General features: G+C 43.2%; 1 protein-coding gene across 3 annotated transcripts in view; it reads left to right on the top strand.

Annotated features, from left to right (window-relative positions):
• Positions 1 to 24,160, top strand: part of RETREG3 (reticulophagy regulator family member 3) — a 227,730-nt gene that overhangs the window by 166,154 nt on the left and 37,416 nt on the right. For all 3 annotated transcript variants that reach the window (XM_069237719.1, XM_069237717.1, XM_069237716.1), the window contains one exon: positions 10,793 to 10,872. In XM_069237719.1, coding sequence (XP_069093820.1) covers positions 10,793 to 10,872 — 80 coding nt within the window. The remainder of the gene's footprint in view (positions 1 to 10,792; positions 10,873 to 24,160) is intronic.

Raw genomic sequence — 24,160 nt, 5'->3', positions numbered from 1 at the left:
ACCCTTGATTCCTCGAGTGTTGAGGAAGATTCGCCAGGACCGGGCCCAAGTCATCTTAATAGCTCCGGATTGGCCAAGGAGGGTGTGGTACTCTGACCTTCTCCAACTCTCGCTGTGCCCTCCGCTCCGTCTCCCTCTCAGGGCAGACCTCCTCTCGCAGTCGCAGGGGCAGGTTTTACACCCCAACCTCCAGAGTATACACCTACATGCCTGGAGATTGAACGGGGCAACCTGAGTTCCTTCTCTCTCCCGCCTGATGTAGTGGATGTTATATTAGCGGCCAGGCGACACTCCACTAAATCTATCTACGCTAATAGGTGGTCTAAATTTGTTATGTGGTGTGGAGAGAGACAGATTGATACCTTACATGCTCATCTGTCGGACGTTTTGTCTTTTGCTCTGTCTCTAGCGCAGAAAGGTTGTGCAGTGGCTACCATTAAGGGTTATTTGTCGGCTTTGTCAGCCTTCATTTGTCTTCCAGACCAACCATCGTTATTTAAATCCCCTATTGTTCTCAGATTCTTGAAAGGTCTTCTAAATAAATATCCTCCAAAACCATTCGTTATGCCTCAATGGGATTTGTCGTTGGTACTTACTTTCCTTATGGGGTCCCCTTTTGAGCCTATGCATTCTTGCCCCTTAAGGTATTTAGTTATTAAAACAGTCTTCCTGGTGGCTATAACATCTGCAAGGAGAGTGAGTGAGTTGCAAGCCTTATCGGTAAAACCCCCTTATACAACTTTTTATGGGGATAAGGTGGTGTTGAGGACCAAGGCTGCTTTCCTCCCGAAGGTTGTTTCACCTTTCCATTTGGCCCAGACAATTACTTTGTCCACGTTCTATCCTCCGCCTCATCCTTCTAAGGAGGAAGAGAGACTACATCGCTTGGACCCAAAGAGGGCGTTAATCTTCTTCATTGATAGAACGAAGGATTTCAGGCTGGAGGATCAGCTGTTCATCGGATACGTGGGCAAGAGGAGAGGAAAGGCAGTCCACAAGAGAACACTCTCCAGGTGGGTTGTTCTTTGCATTAAAATCTGTTACTCTTTGGCAAAGAAGGATCCTCCTGATGGCATTAGAGCTCATTCCACCAGAGCTAAGTCGGCCACTTCGGCCTTGGCCAGGGGTGTTCCTGTGGTCGACATCTGCAAGGCCGCAACTTGGTCGTCCCTTCACACTTTTGCGAAACATTACTGTCTGGACTCTGAGGTCAGAAGGGACGGCCATTTTGCACGGTCAGTGCTGCAGGATTTCTTGGTTTGACCATTTTGGCACCCACCACCGGGCGTGGTACTGCTTTGGGACTCTATTCATTAGGTGAGGAATCCACAGGTAGTTGTATCCATCAGAAGAACGAGTTACTTACCTTCGGTAACGACTTTTCTGGTGGATACATTAGCTACCTGTGGATTCCTCACGGTCCCACCCGCCTCCTCGTTGCCTTTCTGGTCTTACCAAGTAATCCTTGAGTGTGCTCCTCTTGGTCTTCAAGGCTGCAATAGATTTTGTATATATGGATACTTGTATGTATATATATATATATATATATATCTTTTTGTATATACATGATTTGCATATATTTGTTTGTTTGATTTAAAAAAAAAAAAAAAAAAGGAGAGCTATATTAAATCTACAGCCATTTTATTGCAATGTTGTGTGATTTGCAATGTTATGGGATGTTGCCTTGCTCTTTCATTGCATTGGGTTATTATTCTCATGCACGTAAAAAAATGTTGGTACTGACGTCTGCGAGGACCTCTTATTGCCTGTATGACGTCAGACGGCGTCGCGCGGGCTAGAGTGACGTCCTCGTCGACGTGCAGAAGCTAGGAAGAAGATTTCCGTCGAATGCTGGCGCCATGGGAGTATTCATTAGGTGAGGAATCCACAGGTAGCTAATGTATCCACCAGAAAAGTCGTTTCCGAAGGTAAGTAACTCGTTCATCTAGCCCAAACTTGAGGTCAGCAAGGAGGCACCTAGAGTGACAGACTGGAAAAAGGGATCTAGATTGGTCCCAAGGAGCAGAGAAAGTGATTTATAAGGGTAGGGGATGCACCAAAAAGTGGGAAAAGGTATGGGTGGGCATGGAGAGTACACAGGGGTCTGGACCCAATGGACACAGTAGGGGGGGCAAGAAGACAGGGGGGCGAAGGGGTTTTGAGTTTCAGGTACAGTGTTTGGCTGTACACATGCCACAGTGGCTGGTTGGGTAAGACGATTTATCTCAGTTTAATGTTACTGTAGGGTGATATGGTAAGAAATGCAGTTTAATGTGATGTCATGATTCTGTACTTTTTGGTTTGATGATAAGTTTTAAAAATAAATATTTTGCAGAGCCTTTTTTTGAGAAAAGGTCATTTGTCGAACCAAACCCTAGTTTGTCCCTAACATTCTATCAGGCTTCATATTAAAGAAAAAAAGATAGCCCCTCCCCACCCCCAAAGCAGGGGATTGCACGTTTGATAGCAGCCACAATGTCCTTTTTTTTTTAGCTCACAGCCTACCAGACAACTCAGTTGTTTGGTTTGCTAATAACATCTTGGGGACTTTCAGAAAGTTGACCTAGGAATACATTCCGCTTGTTGATTACCATTGGCTTTGTAGTTTGTAACTCACACTTTCTGGTTTTCGATTTGCTAGCTTTATTTACTTTAGACTCCAAGTTCAGTTTGTCCCCCGTGTTTTCTGAATCCTTCCACAAACTTTCTGTTAACAGACCTTTAAATCTTGTTCTTATCCCGTCACATTGGCTGTGCATTCAAAGACCGAGGTCAAATGTCAGGTGCGGGATTCCAGGGGCGCTTGTTTACCTTTCTTTCTCTTACTTCAAAGTGAGAGGATTTATGTGACAATCTTGCTGGATACTGGGGGTAGGAAAGAGTTTTTCTGTAGCACACGATAACATTTAAATGAACTGTGTAAGTATTTCAGAATAAATCAGAATTATGAACCCACAAATGAAGCACATTTCTTGTGGTTTCTGAAGTGTGTTGGCAACAAATACTTTAATATGACCAAAACAAATCCTTAAAATAGGTGATGCAATTTCCACACATTTGTGTCTGTGCACTTCATAGTCTTATTAGTAAAACTGTGTCAACTGTACAAGTGTAATGGTCATTTGGATTTAAAATGTGTTGTTTGTAATGGCAGTGTGCTACCACGCCATGAATACTCCAATCTACGCCTCACCACTTCACTCTAGTCTGCACCACTCCACTTTACGCCACTGCACCATTCCTCTCTATGCTCTGCACTCTACGCCTCTCTACTCTGTAACACTCTGCTCTGTGCCAAAGCACCCTTGTCACTCTACACCACTGCTCTCTGGTCCAGTCTAGGCCACACTAAACTATACCAATCTACTGTATGTCAATGCACTTTACTCTGTAACACTGAACTCCATGCCCCTGCACTCTACGGTAGTCCACTGTACACCATCTACTCTGCGCTACTGCACTCTACAGCAGTTTACTCTACACCATTACACTCTATGCCACTTCACTCAACTCTAAAACAATCTACTCTGCGCCACTCCACGCTATGCCACTCTACTCTTAACCACTGCTCTGCATCACTGTATTCTACAACGCTGCTCTCTAGGCCACGCTACCCCAGTGCACTCCGACACTACTCTGCAACACTGCACTCTCTGCCACTGAACTCTGCGCCTCTCTATTCTGCACTACCTCACTGTACCCCACTGCAGTCTGCAACTGCACTCTGCTGCAATCTTCTACTCCGCATTGCTCTACACCACTTGATTCTACTCTACGCCACTTGACTGTACCCTATGCCGCTGCATCCTATGCACCACTCTCATCTATGCCACTGCGTTCTATGCAGCTTAATTCAGTGAAGTTCCACTCAATGCCACTCCACGCCTCTGTACTCTTCAACACTCTACGCCAGTGCAGTCTACACCAGTCCACTCTACTCTATTCTACTCCAGTGCTTGCCATTCCAATATACAACACTGTCTGCCACTCCACTCCTCAACACACTGCTCCACTCTTTGCCATTCCACTCTAGGACACTGCATGGCACTTTCCTCTGTGCCACTAGCTTTTAGCCATGCTGAACAGCAGCTGCACTGGTGAACAACATCTCTAAAACACATTGGCAAAGCCAATAACTCTTTTATAGGCGAGACCTACTGGCTTTGCCAATGCTTGATTTCCCATGAAAGCCAACTGCTACCATTTGGATCCATGTGAAAGCTGATTTTGCAAGAGGTGTCAGCAATAGTATCCTTTGTTCTGAGAAAATGTAGATGTACTGTCTGCTCAGTGGACAACTCCTAGTTCACTCATACTAGACTAAAACTGACTACAAATATACACTGTTTAGCAATCACATGTTTTATGCTTTTTTCCTTGTTCTGAGGAGGCCTGATAAACCAGTGAGCATCTTGCAACAAACGTTTCTGAAATATCTTTCTAACTGATAGTTAAGTAAAAGAGATATCAGTGGCAAATAATTTTTACAGGCTCATTGGCTCCTACAGCCAGTAGTAGCTGGGAGTTCTAACTTGTTTGGATCCTAGTGTAAGTAAATGCATGTGAAAGCTCAGGGATTCTACCAACATCATTTGCACAAGGAGCAATGACGTGTCTGGTGGACTAATCAAGTTAGTGATGAAGAGGTTAATTCTCTGCAGTTTAGTAACTAGGGGCCATATGTACGAAAGCTTTTTCCCATAGACACAGAATGGGTAAAATCCTTTCGTACATCTGGCCCTAGATGAGCTCAAGATTGTGTCCATTCTATAATGGGATGTGGGCTAATAAACCGGTATCAATTACTTTTTCAACAGTTTATGAAACTGAATAACAATTGACTTTTGGGACAGCTAAATTAGCATTTTTGTATGTCTTATTACATCTAAAAGCAGTTGAACTTTATTATTGTTCTATGATTTCAGTGACAGCAATGCCTTCAGATCGCTGCTGTCGAGGTTAAGCCTGATGTCTTGACCAAGGAACTTCAGGCAGGGCCAGCCGCCCCTGTACCATTGTTGGCCTTTAATGAAGCCCTCACTGACACTTCTGGGGCTCTGGTCTAAATCCTGCACTGGAGCTCTTGTGCACCACATGATCGCCCAGTGCCATTGTCCTGCCTCAAGGGACCCAGCCTTTCTTTCCTTGCACCCCTCCCCGGAGAGCCTGGTGGTTCAGACCTCCATGGTCAAAATAAACTTAAGCTCTTTACCTACTATACCACTGAATGGGGAATCCAGGAGGCTGGATACCTTCGAGAAGCATATCTTTTCTTTCACCAGCCTTGAATTGTGGTTGGTCAACACCACATGCCTCGTGGGCGGCTGTTTCCATGTGTTTCCATTCTGGTGCACAGGTGCTTACCATGCTGCCTGGGGAGGGCTGTGCCATTGTCAACCAGGCTTTACTGGGCAGCAGGGATATGGCTAAGTTTGGCATACGGTTTGGACTGGACTCCTCAAACTCTACTGCTAGGGCCATGGCCTCTACAGTAGAGCTTTGCTGCCACGCTTAGTTATGGTCCACTGGGTTCTTGGGGGATGTTGAGAGATGTTTGAGTGACATGCCCTTGGATGGATCCTGCCTATTCGTCATGAAAGGAGACACTGCACTCAAGCCCTTTTGTAAAAGGAGGTCATTGTCTGATATTTAGGCTTGTCCCTTTCGACCTGGCCGCCACAGCAGTCCTTTTGTCCCTACCGTGGCAGGGCCAATTTTGGACGTCCACCATACCAGCACTGGCAAGCCCAGTCCTTTGGGGGAAGGAGGCGCAGGTACCGTAACCTGCGAGCTGCCCAGTCACCCACCTCTTTAGTATGCCCGTCAAGCAGCACATGCATGCTGTGGGGGCAGCATCAAACATCACCTGTCCAAAAGGCCCAGCATCACATTGGACTGGTGGGTGCGCCATATTTTGCTCCTGGGGTTCGCCTTACCATCCGTGGACATCCCCGCCCTTTGCTACCATCCTAAGAACTCCTGACAGAGGACCATCACTCTTACTCTGCCAGTACGCACAGGCCGTCTTGTCAAGGGGGCCATTAAGAGGGTGCCTGTGCCAGAGCAAGAGTGTGGTTGTTCTACTCAATACTTACTGATACCAAAGACGGACAGCAGTCTCTATCCAATCTTGGACCTGCACCCTCTCAATTACTTCCTTTGGGAAGAGATGTTCAAAATGCTCATGTTGGTTCAGGTTTTGTCGGCCCTGGATCCCGGAGACTGGCTGGGAGAGGATTTGCAGGATTCTTGTGTCCATATCCCTGTCCTGCCTGCTCACAACATTACCTCCAGTTCGCTGTGTTTCTTTTTGACCTCACCAGCATCCCTCTTGTGTTGACCAAGGTGATGGCAGTGGTTGCAGCACATCTGCAAAGGTCAGGGGTTCCAGTCTTCCCTTACCGCCACAACTGTTCTGTTGGAGGTGGGCACACCACATGCAGTTGTCTCCCACCTCCAAAGTACAGCGGACCACCTGCATTCGCTATGGTTTTCCATTAATGTGCCCAGTCTCCTCTGACTTGACTTCCTCTCACAGTCCCTTTTATTGGAGCCAAATCAAAGGACTCTGGTCCCACTTAGAGCGACAAACTGGAGTATAAAAAAAGGTGATGGCTGGGATGCTTAGATTAATCTCAGGCACTTATTACTTGGGGCACATCCCAGACCCTCGCTGTTTTGTATGCTTCAGTTTGCCCCTCTGAGTGGGCTGGGTATGTCCAGATGTGGGTCCCCTGCACTCTGTGTCAGTAGAACAAGCCGTACCCGGCTGATGAGCTTATTACTATGGCAAAACCGGTCCTGGGTTGCATGTGGTCCGGTTCAGGGAGGACCTGGCTTGGCAGTTTGGGCAGAACTGTTCCCATTGGAGCAGGGTCATGGATGATTTGCATATACCTGGGTCTACACTGAGGTGGCATGGTGTGCAAAATAACAATGGACTGGGATGTGGCCCAGTGGCTGAGATTAATACAGGCATGCCATCCATCACCTTTTTGTATACTTCATTTTGACGGCCCGGTCCGGCATTATGGACATGTTTGCCTGTTCATTCCTCTAGGTCTTCTTGGTCTAGCCAGTCTGCACTCCCACTTCCAAGGAGGTATTGCTATGAGTATCTATTCTAAGTTGAGGAAACTACAGTTAAGTCTCTGAGGTGGACAGTTTACTTATCTTTGGTAGTGCCTTATCTGGTAGAGACTCTCTCTGACAGCGGATTCCTCACTGACCATCCCCGCTCTGCTACTGGGCCTTTCCCCAAAAGATCACACTAGATTTTGCATACTGGTACATTGGTTTTCACGTCTCCACTGTTTTGGTGCTGAAACAGTCACGAAAGAAACTGATGTCAGGGTGGCGCTTATGCAAGTACCGCAATGTGACTTTTGACGCGGACAGCCTTAACGTCGAGCCAATCGGTGCCACTTACCGGCGCCCTGAGATACCGCACAAGATTTTCCGGATCCAGTCTGATGCCTGGGGAATATTCTAAGGGGAGGAATCTGCGGTCTCTCCCAGATAAGAAGTTACCAAAGGTAAACACCTTGAGCTTTAGATATTGCTAAGTTTGTATCAGACTTGTGCTGCCCGATATAGTAAATCAGTGCATAGGTGAAAATTGCACTTTCACACGTTCTGCTAAAAATAATGTTCTGACTGTGGACCAAAGGCTAACAACATTTTAAAAATGGAGTCTGACTTGGTGTTCAAGACAGATTAAATCAGCTGAGATACTTTAATAAAGAAAGGCTATCCTATTAGAACAAACGTTTTCAAGCCAAATTGTGGTGCAAACATTGCAACCTTTTTTTTCCCTACCGTTTGTGAAAATAGATTATCTTGATCTTTTTCCAGTAAATTGACATTATATAGGAATTTCTCCTGTTGGCCTGTTGATTAGTTTAATGCTCTCTTTTTCAGTGGGTTAGCCTTGAAACCATCAAACAATTCAGTTGATGGGATCTGCTGGATGTGTCTTTGTAATCCGTTGTCTACTCTATCTTTTAATAATTATCTACTTCGTTATTGGAATTAGACTTGGAAACCTTGTGGATAGGCCTGCTGTGAAAATGCAACTATAGGAATATGAATGTCTAATGTTGCTGTGTTTTTTCACGGAGTGCATTGAGGCCTGCTAACCAGACCTCTGTTCCGTGACCCTACACATATATGTCAAATATAGCTGTACCCAATTGGAAATGTGTAACTTACCTGTAAGTCCCTGATAAATGGTACCCTGTACCCAGGGCATGTATGTTAAAGGGGTCCCCCAAGTGCACTGCTAGTCAGACTTTGCCTTTGAAGGCAATAGCAAAGTCACCACTTCCCCTGAACTTGTGTGTAAGTCACCCCTCTGCCAGGCCTACCGAGCAACATATTACATGTCCTGACAGTGAAACAAGCAGAACAACAATCTTTACTGTGGAAAGACCTGGTTGCCTAATTGGCAAGTACAGAGTTATATGCTGACCTTTCAGCTGTGCTAACTCCTGAACGGTGCGACCAAAGTGGGTGCTGAAGGTTTCAAACAACTTGTTATATATTAATCTCAACTTTTATCTGAAGCCAAAATTAAAGTAACTTGTGTGCAACTTTAGCAAAGCTGCTACTTTGTTTCCTTTAAAACTCTTATGCCTTCCCAGACCCATGGAGCCTGCTCCATGAGACAGTTTCTGCCCTCCTGGAGAGATGTGCCAATGAGATTCAGGAAGGAAAACAATAAGGGATCACAGGCCCGGGAGGTACCACCTCCTTCCTGCAGAAAGCCACTTAGGTGTTAGTTCCAAAAGGTAGGCTTCAAAGGTGAAGCCACCTTTGGAGAGCAGATGTAGAACGCCAGTAGGGAGGGCTGCCCATTGTTCATGTAGACAGGCTGGCATGGGGAGCAGAGGAGAGAAACAGTTCCCAAACTGTTTTCCCCAGGACCGTGTAGCCCTAAGGTAGCCACACCACAGGGATTGGCTACTCAGGTGTGTACACCATGGTAGGGGGTCTCACCATTTTGGGGTTGGGCGGAATGGTGCATCCTGGTATAGCCAGATGCCATACTCCACAGGAAGTAATCACCAATGGGTCTTCCAACTGCATCCTGCCCTGAGGGCACTTTCCAAGCATAAAGGAGACACCCCTGGCTCCCAGACCCCAGATCTCGACTGACTCAGAAGAAGAACTGTCCTGCTGCACTGAGGGGCCAAGCAAGAGATGCTGCACCAATGAGGACTGCACCTGGTGGCTAGCAAAGAGATGGACTGTGCCTGCTGTGTCCTGCTCAAGGAGGCGCCACCTCCAGAGCCCAGTCAAGCAAAGAAGTCCTAGAGCCAGCTGACTGGCCTCCTCTCACAGCACAGGGACATAACAGCTGAAGAATCCTGCTGGGGCAAGTTAGTAGGCCAACGTCTTCAAGCCACTGCCACCGCCGCCATTCAGGAAGACCCCAGTTATCTGTGTCTGCACATCATTCTTGGAGCATCTTCAGCATCCTTCATCCCTTACATCAGGAGCACTCCATAGGAATCCATTGCAACGTGGATAAAGTGCCTGGAACTGCTGAGGACTGCTTCACCTGAAGGTAACTGTTCTTGAAGGCTTTGTTGGTCCCCTGACTGACTGCCTGCCAGAGTTTGTTGTCCGATGTACTCCTGAACAACTGCAGGTGACACTTATCCAAGTTTTTCTTGAAAAGGTTTCTAAGTGTCCAGTTACTTGATTTTTTCCAGGCTTGTTTGTGGTTGACTTGACTGATATTACACTAATTTATTATTGTTTATACAGTCAATATCTCTGGAACCCTCCAGTGGATCTTTTTTCGTTCCAGTGTCTACATTCTTATGAAAACCCAGTCTATTTTTATAAATTGGCGTCAGATTTCTTGAGTGAGTTTTTTTTTTTTTTTTTTTTTTTTTTACTAAAGCCGGTAACTCCTGGCATGAATTTCCAAGACTGCAGAAGGGAGTGATTAGATATTTGTGATATTCCTATTGAGCGTTTCTTATAGTTCTTACCAAAAGCATTGATGGATCAAGGTAAAGTATATTTTTATTATCAAAAGAAGACATCAATTATTTTTGTATATTAAATAGGTATTTTTAGTTTGCTTTACTGCAAGTTAAAACATTTAGTTAACGTTTCTATGTGTTAGTTTGTTTTGTATCTAATAGGTTATGAAGAGAGATCAGCGTTTGTGTAGTGTCTACCATTAGGCATGGCACTGAAATGCCTTCCTAATTTGGAGGCCCTTTTTTATGGGTCATTGATTTCCATGGATCAATTGTATACTCTTGTTTTGGTGCACCTAATGAGTAGAGATTTCTTGCATTTCTAGTTTAGTATTGGTTCATGCCATGTTGCTCGGTTTTTACAAATAAATAAAGATGATTCTGCAAAAGACCTTTGAGTGTGTTGTTTGAGTGGGTGTAACAAAGAAAGTTGTTGTTTTCCATTCACTTGGGTGAAAGCATATTCAGAGGCTAGCATATGCAGGTTGTTTTCTAGAGTGCATTGCTTTGTGCTTGTATTAAAGCTAGATGTGACTGTGTTTATTTAAAATTTATAATCTGTGCTTGGATCCCATTTGTATTTAGCAAGTTTAACTACTTTATGTAGTCAGTAGCTGTCCAGAAAATGTTGTTGATGTAGTCCTTCTTCACCTATGCTTGGGCGGCCTTGAATATTTAGTTTTCTTTAGAATTTTTATTGAAAGAATCTTTGTCTAGTGCATGTTATTATTTAACAATTTAGATATGATTCTTGCTTTTGCATAGTGATGATTTTGCCCTGTCATCGCTTACTGTAGTGAGACGCCGAGTGCTTCGTCAAAGGCCCACTAATGACAATAGTGACAGCGAGGAAGAACTTGCAGCTTTCTGCCCAAAGGTAATGACACATTTCATTACAAATATTAAAATTAATTTGTCATGTGTTGTACGGTTCCCTAGATGTTTGTGAAGTTCTCTCGGCCACAGAGCTATTTTAGAACAACGACCTTTAGTTAAAAATAGGTCGCTCTGAGCTATAGGCTATATAATGTCGGGTTGCTCACTTCATTCATTGTTATGTGTTAATATTTGTGATTGAAAAAAGAATGTTTGGTTAAAATCTTTCGGTCCTTGGGAGAAACCATTTTGAGGCAATTAATAATTAATAACTGTCTTTGTAATTGACACAGCTGGATTGTAATATCCAATGTTTGCATTACTACATTATCAACCTTCCTCTTCATGTGTGGAACACCCATTCCTTTGCTCCAGTAGTGGAAGGGAAGAGCATAATCTTATATACTATCTCTTCACAACTCTTTCCGCCTGGTGGCAGTCACGGCAGCTGCTTTGCTAACCTTTCAGATACAAAACGTTCCACACCTGTAAGACTTTTTCACGTAGGTTATATGTGGTATGCACCTGCCTATGCACATATGCATGCCCTCACAAGTTAGCTTTATTCTGCTAAATGGTATGGATTGAAACCTAATGTTTAAACCCACAGAGGTCTGTGACATTGGAGCATTTTGGACATCACTGTTCAGTGTCACGAATTCCGTAATCTCATTGTTATTCTCACCACTCAACTTTGACAATTAGAGCATTAAAATTAGCAAAAAGGTTTGGTAGGATGTGTATTTTTGTTGTCACCATATCTTTCAGGTCGGGGGAGGGGCAGCATTCCCCTCTTCAGGTCTCAAGCTAGGTTCACGCTTCGCAAATACCAGTACATACATATTTTGCTTCTGATGACCCTCAATAGGTGCTGCTACAGTTTTTGGATCTTCTTGTTTGACCTTCAAAGGTTGTGATTTTGCCTTATGCCTAGGTAAAGGTCTGTCTCCTCCACAGACGAGACTGCCCATCTCCTCTGCTCCCCCTCTCAGTTCCCACTGCTGTCTTCTGCTCCGCTGCCAGCTGATCCCTTAAGTTTGCAGAATTACCCAAATCTGCAGAAAATGAGGCAGAAGAGAAAACAGACTCCTGGATATGGACATTGGAATACAATCTGGTTCTTAAGCATAATACACAACAAAATCTTTTTCTGGCTCCTCTTCACAGATCTCACTAAATGATTATATAAAATGTTCCAGGATAAGGGGAATTGCAAAGTTTAATATGCTAATAGCGATGAAACAAGCAGCGGTTTTGGTGATCATAGAACTTTATCAGTCTGATCAAAACACATACTCCATTGGAGAGCTGGTTTGTAAATTTGACAGGTACGTTTTTGACCTGAGCAATGACTAAGGTGGATGCACCTGGAGTAAAGAAAAGAAAAGAATACTGGACTCCTAAGTAAGTACCTCCATATCTCAGGTCTGACCCTAAGTTGGATTCTATCATGGTTTAAGCAGTGAGTCAAATATGTGCATTATGCCCAGAAACATAGATGCATCTCCAAAACTTCGTGTGCACCTTATGAAGGCAAGAAACCAGAATGTGGAGATAATACATTACAAACTGCCGTCAACGAGAGACCCAGTGACAAGTCGCCCATCGATGACTGAATTGTCATGAACACAACCCCCTCGACGACTTTGTCCATGATTCTGTCTACCACAATACCATTGACGACAGTGACAGTTAAACTACCAGTGATTCCACAACATATGACTACTGTGCCGGGAACATACCTTTACAAGCAAGATAGTGCCTCGACCTCCAACAAAGCTTCTGGTCATTGTAGCAGAGGGGAGGAATCCAATCCAGATGATCCTTTCAGGGCAACTTACAGCCTCTGAAAGGTCAGCTGTAGCAAGTGCCATTTGCGGGTTCTGCTCTGGAATCTGCAGTGAGGAAATCTGATAGATCTCTTCCAGATCTTGGAAGAGATGGATCATGATCTGCAGTGGCGGTTTCTAGAACAGAATCAGTCCAGTGGCAGGCTCCTCTCCCTTTCTTACTCCAAGATAATGGGGGTGACGGACTCTAACCTGCTGGGCTGGGAAGGCCATCTGGGGGAGGTGGAGATAAGATTTTGTTCTTTTTCTGTAATTGTGCCATATCTATCGGAAGCAGCCCCACATCAGTCCTTTGGAGTTGTAGGCCATTCGTCGGACTCTGAAAGCCTTGCTGCCATCCATCAGGGGAAGGCTGGTGCAGGTTCTTGCAGACAGCAGCACAGTCGTGGTATTGCAAAAAATGAGGCAGAGTGGAATCCTGGGTCTCTGGCCTCGCGATTTGGGCCTCTTGAGTTGGTTGGAGGCCAAGACATTTGCTAATCGTGAACCATCTGGCAGGGTCATAGAATGATAGAGTGGATGAGTTGAGCAGGCTGCACCTGGCAGATCACAAGTGGTGTCTGCATCCCAATGGCATCTTCTAAGAGTAATGAGAACCGTGGCCAGTTCTGTCAGCCGTTGTCAATGGCAAAAGCGTTGCACATTGGTGTTTACATAAGACCTCACTAAACAATGCATTCTGGCTGGAATGGAACACAGGATTCCTGTTTGCATTCCCTATGCTGCCTGTTCTGCCCAGAGTTCTAAAAGAGATTAAGAATGACCGGATCCAAGTCAACATAGTTGGCACCGAATTGTGCCAGAAGAGTGTGGTACCTGGAGCATCTGTCCTCCAATAAGGATGTTCTGTTTTAACAAACAGAGCAGGGTTCTCCATTTAAATCTGCACCATCTACACCCTACATGCGTGTAATTTGAGCGGCGGCAACTGACTGTGTTTGACTTTGCTGCCTGAGGTAGTGGATATCAACCTTGCTGTCAGGAAACCTTCCAAGAATTCTAATACCAGACTTTGGAACAAATTTGTGGCCTGGTGTTATGTTTGTAAGATTGAGCCTTTACAAGTAAAGCGGTCAGGCATCCTCTTGTTTGTTTTATCTTTAGAGCAGCAAGGCCTCGCAGTGGGCACTATTAAACCACCTATTACGAGGAGGTTTACCAAGGTAAGTAACCTGTTCTTATTGAACCGTAGAGCATTTTTTACTAACTGCTTTTCTTTTCAATTTAATTGATTTATGACCATAAACATTTCCGTGTGTATGTGTGTGTTTTGTTTTTGTTTTGTTTTAAATGGGGATGAAAAGTTCCTGATGCCAGGCACTAAGATGCACATATTTCCTCCACCTCTATCCGAATCCTCCTGCACAGCATTCCGGGGCAATCCATAATGGCAACTTCAAGTTTTTGGAAAGAGATCCTTTAAGAGCCTCAGCTCTGCCCCTAGCTGACTTCATTACCTCATCCCTTCCCCCCAAAACTTCAAATGCAAGCCCCTCCTTTGTTCTAGGGGCTAAGCTGACTTAGCTCAGGTGCAGTGTGACAAGCTAATTTTCTGATGTAGATTTTCCCAGGAACTGGGTCAATCACTGATAAGCCATCTTTCACTGTGAAGTGATGCTTTTGTGTGGGGAGGCCTCTGCTGGCGAGCATAGTATTTAACTTTGCCCAGTTGGGGGGGGGGGGGGGTCAAAGGCTTTGAATCGGATTATATACTGAGCCACAACAATAGGATAATTTTGAATGTCCCTGTAAATGGGGCATGCTGTAATGTACTGTAACGTATTTTTATTGTTCTTTGCTTTTCATTTTATTGTGCTATTTACATTTGTAAATAAAAGAGCCGTTGGAATACAATTACATCTCTGTAGAGTCCTCTCTTGAGGTTCTAGAGTGTCTCCTCCATCGGGCACTGTTATGCTGACTCTGAAGCTGAAAGGACATTTGTGTCTGTCGTGGAATTGAAATAAAGGATTGAGTTTTTTTTTTCCAAACTACTTGTGCGTGACGAGCGCTTTCTTGGATTATCGTTTGTACCTTCTGCACATCCCCACTACAGTCCTATAAGATATATATATATGGGTTGTTGGAAATGGCATTATCGAAATCTGTCTATGTTTTACCCCCAACTGACACCTTGCTGGACTGTGTAGCATTCAGTGGAGTGAAACTGCATGTTGAGGCAGATTAGACTTGCAGCGAGCCATTTTAGGTGCCATAATCGATTGATTTTGTAAGTGACTAGAGTGTTAAACAAAAAAAACAATTACAAAGAAAGCACAAGCAAAGCTAGAGTAGGAGTGCCCAACCTTTCTGCGCTGTGGCAGTTTGCTAATGGCACAGGTAAGCAATGGGCTTTGCCTCAATCCAACCCCGCAACATGTGCACTGAAGGTTGATTGATTGCAGGAGGTTGGCCCCAGGCCAGACTCTGCAGGCTAGTCCGTGCATTGTAGCTAGTATTCAGTAAAACAAAATTCTTACATCGTAAGTTGCGAGTACGTTTTCTTGTCTTGGGATAAACTTGCTGAGTGGAGTGCACCTCGTCATTCTCTCCTGCAGCTGACCTGCTGCTGACAGGGCCGCGCCTCCTTGAAAACTTTCTGGCACCTGCTAAAGACTTTTTGGGTAGAAAAACTAAACAAAATCTATGGATGCAGGATATTACTCTATCTGCAAAATGTACATCAGAGAAACAGATACCCAGAGACACCGGGTGTCAATGTGGTAACAGCTCTTCACATGCTTGACACTAACTCCTCAGCTGTGCCTTGTTTTTTTTTTTTTTTTTTTTTTTTTTTTTTTTTTTTTTTTTAATACAGACGAACCTGCGAGCATGCCTCTCGCTTGCGAGTCCCTGTTGTGAACAATAAGGCCTTGGAGCCCTCCAGTTGTTCACCATTTGTTGGCTTGCCTGGCACTCTTCTATGTAGCCTCATAATTCATCACTACAGGCTTGGTATCATTTCAGTTTCTCTCTGTGGAGCAGGAACCAAGCACAAATTGCACTTAATCAGCGCCAGTCCGCTGCGCCCTACGTGATTGAGGTACTATGTTTTACTTTTAGTGCCATGCAAACAGAGAAGGTGTGTGACTGGCAAAAATGTGCCCAACAGGACAAACTAACTTATAAGGATTTATTTTCTATAGTTGCCTCCTTTTTTATTTTTATTTTGCCAAGTCTTATTCTCTCACTATGCACTCATATTTTGTTTTGTTCTGTTTTTGCATGTGAACGCTGTTCTTAAGAGGAGGATTATCTTGTTCTAAATATTGCAAAGCAACATTGTTTCTTTCTTATGTGTAATGTCTTAAATCATGCTTTAACACACATAATCGTGCAGTACAACCCAGTCCTTCCCACTCCAGTCTACCCAACCTCACATCAGTCCACCTCACCCAGTCCAATCCACCCCAGGCTAAACCCGTCCATCCCATTCCAATCCAAATCACTCACCCCAATCCAATCCACCACACTCCAATCCACCACATTCCAATCTTCCCAACCCATCCTACTCCAGTCTGTCCCACCATAGTTTTTGCCAATTCTAAACAATCTGCCCCATTTCAATCTAAAACAATTTACCGTAGTCCAGTCTTCCACGCGCCAATCCAAAACAATCTGCCCCCACTCCAGTCCAAAACCATATGCCCACTCCAGTCCAAATCAATCTGCCCCACTCCAGTTTGCCTCACTTAGATCCAAAACAATCTGCCCCACTCCAGTCTGTATGCCCCACTCCATTCTGCCCCACCTAATCTAATTTCATCCTATTTCACCTCGCTCCAGCCCACCACAATCCACCCTACACTAATACAATCTACCCCACTGCAAAGCAGTTCACCTCACCCCAATCCATCCACCTCACCTCATCCCCCACTACAGTCCATAACAATATGTCTACCCCACCCTAGTTCACCCCACTCCAATCCGGTCCACCCCACTCCAGTCCAATTTCCCCCCCCCTCCAGTTCCCCCTCCTCCAGTCCAGTCTGCTCCACCCCACTCCAAACCACAGTACTCTAATCCGGTACACCCCGCCCCCATCTAATCCACCCTACCCCAGTCCTATCACTCCAGTTTAATCCACCCCACCCCAAACCCATCAACCCCATTCCAAACCACCTTGCACCACTTTAATCCACCCCACTCCTTCTCCACCCCATCCAGTCAACCCCACTCCAATCCACCCCACCCCTGTCTCGTCCACCCCACTTCAGTCCACCTTGCCCCATTTCAATCCACCCCATCCAGACTCCCACTCCACTCAATCCTACCCACTCTACCTCAGGCCAATGTACTCCAATCCATTCCACCCCACTTCCTCATACCACTCCGCCCTATTCCAGTCCGCTCCACTCTACGCCGCTCCATGACACTGCGCTTTGTGACACTCTGCCACTGAACTCCACTCCCCTCTACAGCACTACTCCCCCCTACTCAATTCTACGACACTCTACTCCAACAAATCCAGTCTACGACACTTGTGTACAATGTGGCAAACACGCATTGCCAAAGTTAGTAGCTCTTCTATAGGCGAGACGTATTGGCTTTGCCAATGCTTAGTCTGCATCCGTCCAGTCTCAGCGTCTGCGTGGAGATGCACACACCCATTGAAAATGGAAAACCATTTCAGCTAGCCTTTCAGTCTGCTTTCCTACGATTCTGTTAGTACAGTGACATGCACACCTGTTAAAAGAAATGCCATTGGATGTCATCATTGCCAAAATAGCCCAAAGTAACTTTAATTCATGCATTTGTTTTCCCATTGCACATCACTGTTTGTGCAACTGTAATGCACACCATAGAAAGGCAAATAAAATACTGACATACTTTAAAAAGGATACTTTTTTCTTTTGTTCCTTTCCCTCTTATGTTTTTCTTCAATGGAAATACTATTTCAGAGTCATTGTAACACAATTTAATTCTTCAAATCTTTAAAAAAATGAATAATAGCACTCAACATAGATGGGTTAACTGGTCCATCAGCATTCTTAATATTACCTGGACAACCCATGGTGGAGAGGGGAGAATGGAAAGAAGGATTTCAAACCTGTGTAGTAGTGACATTGGGGATAGTTTCACTCAAAATAGAAAATTTGCCTCTCGCAAACGTTGCCTGGGTGCAGACGGTAGGGAAATATTGTAACACCTTCCAATGCCAGTAGAAGAAAAAGGCGAAGAAGGTCACCTTGATAAATATGAATGGGCTGCAAATTAGACATTAAATATTGGGAAAAAGAGAAATGAAGTAGTGGATAGCATTGATTTTTGATGTGTGGACTGTTAACTGGAGAGATAGTGGATGATTGTTTAGCAGATTGAGAAGTTTGGCGGCAGCTTGCAACTACAAAACATTCAGTGACAAGAAGCTTTGTGATGGGTTACTATTAAAGATAAGAGAATGTGACAAAACCTGTTAGCGGCAAAGGATCTTGCATTGGGCAGGCCAGTAGAAATAGCCAAGAATTCTGAATACATGTTGAAAGACACAAGATCAAGAATTAAACTCGAAGAGTGTGATGAAATGACACATAGTAAGAGACAGAGAAAACAAGACATCTGGACTAAAGATGCAACAAAAAAAACAGGTAAAAGGGCAATGATGATTGGGGGCCAAGTGGATAAGTTTAAAGGTAAAGCATTTACCCAAAGCAGCATCAAGGTACATTAAGCTAATGACATGATGTGTCTGGCGATGGGCCCAATGTGTAGGAAATGTAAACAAAGAGGACACTATCCACAGATGTGCAGAGGACTTTGTAAGGCTCATGTTAAATTGAAACATGTGAATGTAATTGGGACTTGATCAGGTATGCCTGAAGTGGACAGTGAGTTTTCAGAAGGTGAGAAATACGTTGTGCAGGTGTGTGATGTGAATGGGGATTACAAAGCCCTGTTTTGTTACATGACTCTGAATAGTAAGAGGCTAAGAGCAAGCTATATCTTGGTTGGACAAGACATGACATACCTGTACATGATGAAGTGTCAATGCCATCGGATGTGCAACTAATGGCGTGTGTTAAAAAGAGAATTGAAATGATTTGATTTTGCCATGCTGTCATTCACTTCAAAGGCTGAAGCACACCCACCAATGTACAGGGAGTACAGAATTATTAGGCAAGTTGTATTTTTGAGGATTAATTTTATTATTGAACAACAACCATGTTCTCAATGAACCCAAAAAACTCATTAATATCAAAGCTGAATATTTTTGGAAGTAGTTTTTAGTTTGTTTTTAGTTTTAGCTATGTTAGGGGGATATCTGTGTGTGCAGGTGACTATTACTGTGCATAATTATTAGGCAACTTAACAAAAAACAAATATATACCCATTTCAATTATTTATTATTACCAGTGAAACCAATATAACATCTCAACATTCACAAATATACATTTCTGACATTCAAAAACAAAACAAAAACAAATCAGTGACCAATATAGCCACCTTTCTTTGCAAGGACACTCAAAAGCCTGCCATCCATGGATTCTGTCAGTGTTTTGATCTGTTCACCATCAACATTGCGTGCAGCAGCAACCACAGCCTCCCAGACACTGTTCAGAGAGGTGTACTGTTTTCCCTCCTTGTAAATCTCACATTTGATGATGGACCACAGGTTCTCAATGGGGTTCAGATCAGGTGAACAAGGAGGCCATGTCATTAGATTTCCTTCTTTTATACCCTTTCTTGCCAGCCACGCTGTGGAGTACTTGGACGCGTGTGATGGAGCATTGTCCTGCATGAAAATCATGTTTTTCTTGAAGGATGCAGACTTCTTCCTGTACCACTGCTTGAAGAAGGTGTCTACCAGGAACTGGCAGTAGGACTGGGAGTTGAGCTTGACTCCATCCTCAACCCGAAAAGGCCCCACAAGCTCATCTTTGATGATACCAGCCCAAACCAGTACTCCACCTCCACCTTGCTGGCGTCTGAGTCGGACTGGAGCTCTCTGCCCTTTACCAATCCAGCCACGGGCCCATCCATCTGGCCCATCAAGACTCACTCTCATTTCATCAGTCCATAAAACCTTACAAAATCAGTCTTGAGATATTTCTTGGCCCAGTCTTGACGTTTCAGCTTGTGTGTCTTGTTCAGTGGTGGTCGTCTTTCAGCCTTTCTTACCTTGGCCATGTCTCTGAGTATTGCACACCTTGTGCTTTTGGGCACTCCAGTGATGTTGCAGCTCTGAAATATGGCCAAACTGGTGGCAAGTGGCATCGTGGCAGCTGCACGCTTGACTTTTCTCAGTTCATGGGCAGTTATTTTGCGCCTTGGTTTTTCCACACGCTTCTTGCGACCCTGTTGACTATTTTGAATGAAACGCTTGATTGTTCGATGATCACGCTTCAGAAGCTTTGCAATTTTAAGAGTGCTGCATCCCTCTGCAAGATATCTCACTATTTTTGACTTTTCTGAGCCTGTCAAGTCCTTCTTTTGACCCATTTTGCCAAAGGAAAGGAAGTTGCCTAATAATTATGCACACCTGATATAGGGTGTTGATGTCATTAGACCACACCCCTTCTCATTACAGAGATGCACATCACCTAATATGCTTAATTGGTAGTAGGCTTTCGAGCCTATACAGCTTGGAGTAAGACAACATGCATAAAGAGGATGATGTGGTCAAAATACTCATTTGCCTAATAATTCTGCACTCCCTGTATATGTGACTAAGGATGGTGGATGTTTGCTTGAGTGGCAACAGCAGAGGGAATTAGGGATTGCTTTAGGTTCCAACCATCTCGATCAGGTATGGTGTTTAGAAACACATGCTGGGGAGGATAAACATGTATTGTGGAAGGAAAGATATCCTGAGTTGTTCAGTGATGAACTTGCATTGTTAAAAAATTCAAGCACAAAATAAGATTGTGCGAGGCAGTTGTATATAAAGTGCCATTGGTGTAATTGGCACTGAGTGAGGATTTGAAGCTGGAATTGGATAAACTATGTAAACCGGGCAATATAGAACCGGCAACAGCCTATCAACAAATTGCCCTTGATGAAGAATCGGATGCCCTTGACTTTGTTTACAATACCAGAAGGGGCATAGAAATGTTGTTGCTTGTCCTTTGTGCTTTCTTCAGCTTCTGTTGTGTTCTAAAAGGCAATGCACGGATTCTAGATTCTGATTTTAACCTCGTTCAACAATGATACATGAGTTTATGTAAACAGATGGGAGAAACACAATTGTACATCAAAACAAGGGTACCTCCAAATATAAACATATTTTTTTCAGTTACATTTTTATTTTATTGTACATTTCTGACAACTTCATATTTTCGTGAATTTCATTTTTATAAACTTTTTTATATAAATATAATACTTAAAAAACATACATGGATTCCACAAACAGTACTACATGAAATACAAAAACCAGAACAGTACAATAAATCATATGACCACCCCAATCACAAGTTACTGTCTCTCACTCATACGCCACCATTCACGCACACTCCATATACACAAATCCTTTGAACCCCTAAAACTATTTTCATCAGACAACAAAGTAGATCATTCTTCTTTAGCCTTCCATTGACACATCTTGAACTGTGATTTTCAGACAATATTGGTCAACACATGTTTGGGTGGAATTCAGATATTTTAAACCACCTTCTTCAGGACCTATAACTCTGAATGTTTTCTTTGTAGCACAAATCCAACAAGTGGGGTAACATCCTATTAAAAAAAAAAAAAAAAAAAGCTTATGTTAGGGTTACAACCATTTTTTCAATTGAGCTATAGCTTCAATACTTCCTAAACTCAAAGCTCTTTAGAACCCTCGCCACATCATCAGTAAACTCACTGTGTCCAGAACAAAATTAAATAAATATTGTGCAGAAATTCTAAAACCCCGTAGACTGAATAGCTACATATACCTTAAATAACTAAACACTTACGTTCCCCCAAAAAGGAGCGAAGAAATTAAGTCATTAGTCCAACAGATCAAAGATCTTTCATCCTGTGTTATCACAGGACTCATTTTTCACTTAAATTTTTATAAATGTCATGTCAAATAGAATACAATCAAATGCAAGTTTTTCCAAAGTAATCCTTCGTTATCTGATCGTACGCTAGAGGAAATCAATTTCCTGAACATCCTGATGGAAAGACAAGGGCACATAGACAATCCTTAACAATATGGTTTCTGATGGATAGAAGTGTGCCTACTAGGGGTTGCATATATATTTACCATGAATATAGTCCACCTTCCGAGTTAGTTAATACTCAAATCCATGCAGTTAATAATAAGAATAAATGCATTCATCCTCGAACATACCACAGCAGAACTTTAGAAATGCCTTTGGGGTAAATGAAAGTATAAAGAAATAAGAAGTGATAAGTCTGATATCTGTCAAGACAAAATGTCTATAGGTATATCCCATTGTTAGAATTGTTTTAGAAAGGGATTGCCTAAACTGGTTCAATGCAACAGAAGCTGCTAACTACATTTATTTAATTACATAATTTTCCAACACAACATATGGCCCCACTTCACCTCTCTCCTTCACGGGGACGCCAAAAGATCCCCTTCTGACTTAAAAATTTTAGCAAACCGTGACCTAACTTAATATCTACCTCCAGCACAAATTACATTGATATTCCTAAATCCCCAAAATCACACTTTCTGTGGCTTAACAGGATATTAAAATTGCAGCTGCCCTGCTGATCAAGAAACTATATCTCATGGCCTGAGTCTCATCAACTTTCCTCATTTCACACATGCTTAGTCTCCGACCAGCGTTCTCAGAGTCGGTCCATTATCGCAGATCATCAGTGCGGTTTTCCTGTTCCCTTTAAAGACTGAGCGGCCCGTGCTCATTGGCTAATTAGCGCTGCACATGTACAAGTCACATGACATGATAATTCAGTGGGCACCATATTATAATCATCTTGTTCCTCTATGCCAATCCCTACTAAATGCACATTTCTTTTTACAATAGATCAAAGTTATTGTGTTCTCATAACTCAAGGAAATAATCTTGCCAATTTAAATGACCTAGCCACATCCATGCTATTTTCAATTTTTGTATGAAAAACCCAACAACTCTTTACTGTGAAAATTTACAGGAGGCGCACAAGTACAAATCACGTGACCTAATCCTTCATTTTTGGCATCATGTTGGTAAGACCTCGTTCTTCCATATAGAGTGCCTATATGATATGACTACATATATTTATGTAAACAAAATCAGAATTCCATCTTTCTCATACCAGTAATCAAACAATAATAATTTAAATATCTCACCTGTAATCTTGAACATTCGACATCGCGTGGACCAGTTATTTGCACACATAGTCTGGGGCTCAGATAATAAACCGGATATCCAAGGCATCTAGACTTATTACTTTACGGGTAGAGGTTCATGAATGTAACAACGTATGGTGCAATTTATACCTCCTTACCATTATTTCTAGTGAGAGAACCAATAAAACATTGGCTAATCTAACCGTTTCAAAGTTGATTTCAAATATTACTTTTATAAGAGGTATACATACTTACCCTGTACCACTCCCTATTCGGCTGATATGAATATCTAGAAAACTACGAAAAAAATTATATGGGAATTGAGATTAATATTTCCCTATCCAAAGTATTTCCTCATTTAGTCCTACTTCGTTAATTTTGAGAGAGAAGATCCAGAAGGTTTCTCTCTCTGCATTTCATTCTCAAATCGTCCTTGGTGGGGTTTTGTTTTTTGTAATATAAGCCATCTCAAATGCAACTGTGTATGTTTTATTGGACTAATGGTGCCTGAGTCTTTTTCGTCCTTATAGCAGATTTATGTTCTCAATAGCGAATTCTAAACTCTTCCCATTCCTCCTACATAACCCTTACCTCATGGCCAGAGGATTTGGTATACACTGTTGCGACACCTACAAATGGTAATTTCCTTTAGGTATATCCTGTATCCATTATGTTCCCATCTATCAGTCACTATAGCTGTGTCACATGCATGACACGTACCACAACAAAGGAAATACTGTTAAGAGTTATAGGTCCTGAAGAAGGTGGTTGAAAATATCTAAATTCCATGGAATAGTGCATTGACCATTATTGTCTGAAAAGCTCAGTTCAGGGCGTATCGATGGAAGGCCAAAGAATGGTCTCTTTGGTTGTGTGATAAAAATAATTGTTTTGGGAAGTTAACCCCTGTGCTGCCAGGCTTTCCCCCACCCCGCCCACCCAGGTGCCAAGCTTTTTTTTTGGCTATTTGGGGCAGTTCGCGCTTAGGCCCTCATAACGTTTTGTCCACATAAGCTACCCACACCAAATTTGCATCCTTTTTTCCCAACATCCTAGGGATTCTAGAGGTACCCAGACTTTGTGGGTTCCCCTGAAGGAGACCAAGAAATTTGCCAAAATACAGCGAAAATTTCGTTTTTTTAATTTTTTTTCTCAAAACAATTGGTAAAAAGGGCTGCAGAAGAAGGCTTGTGGTT

This window comes from Pleurodeles waltl, chromosome 6, assembly GCF_031143425.1.
Source record: "Pleurodeles waltl isolate 20211129_DDA chromosome 6, aPleWal1.hap1.20221129, whole genome shotgun sequence".
In the NCBI taxonomy this organism is placed as follows: domain Eukaryota; kingdom Metazoa; phylum Chordata; class Amphibia; order Caudata; family Salamandridae; genus Pleurodeles; species Pleurodeles waltl.
This window is presented reverse-complemented; position numbering and strand designations above follow the sequence as displayed.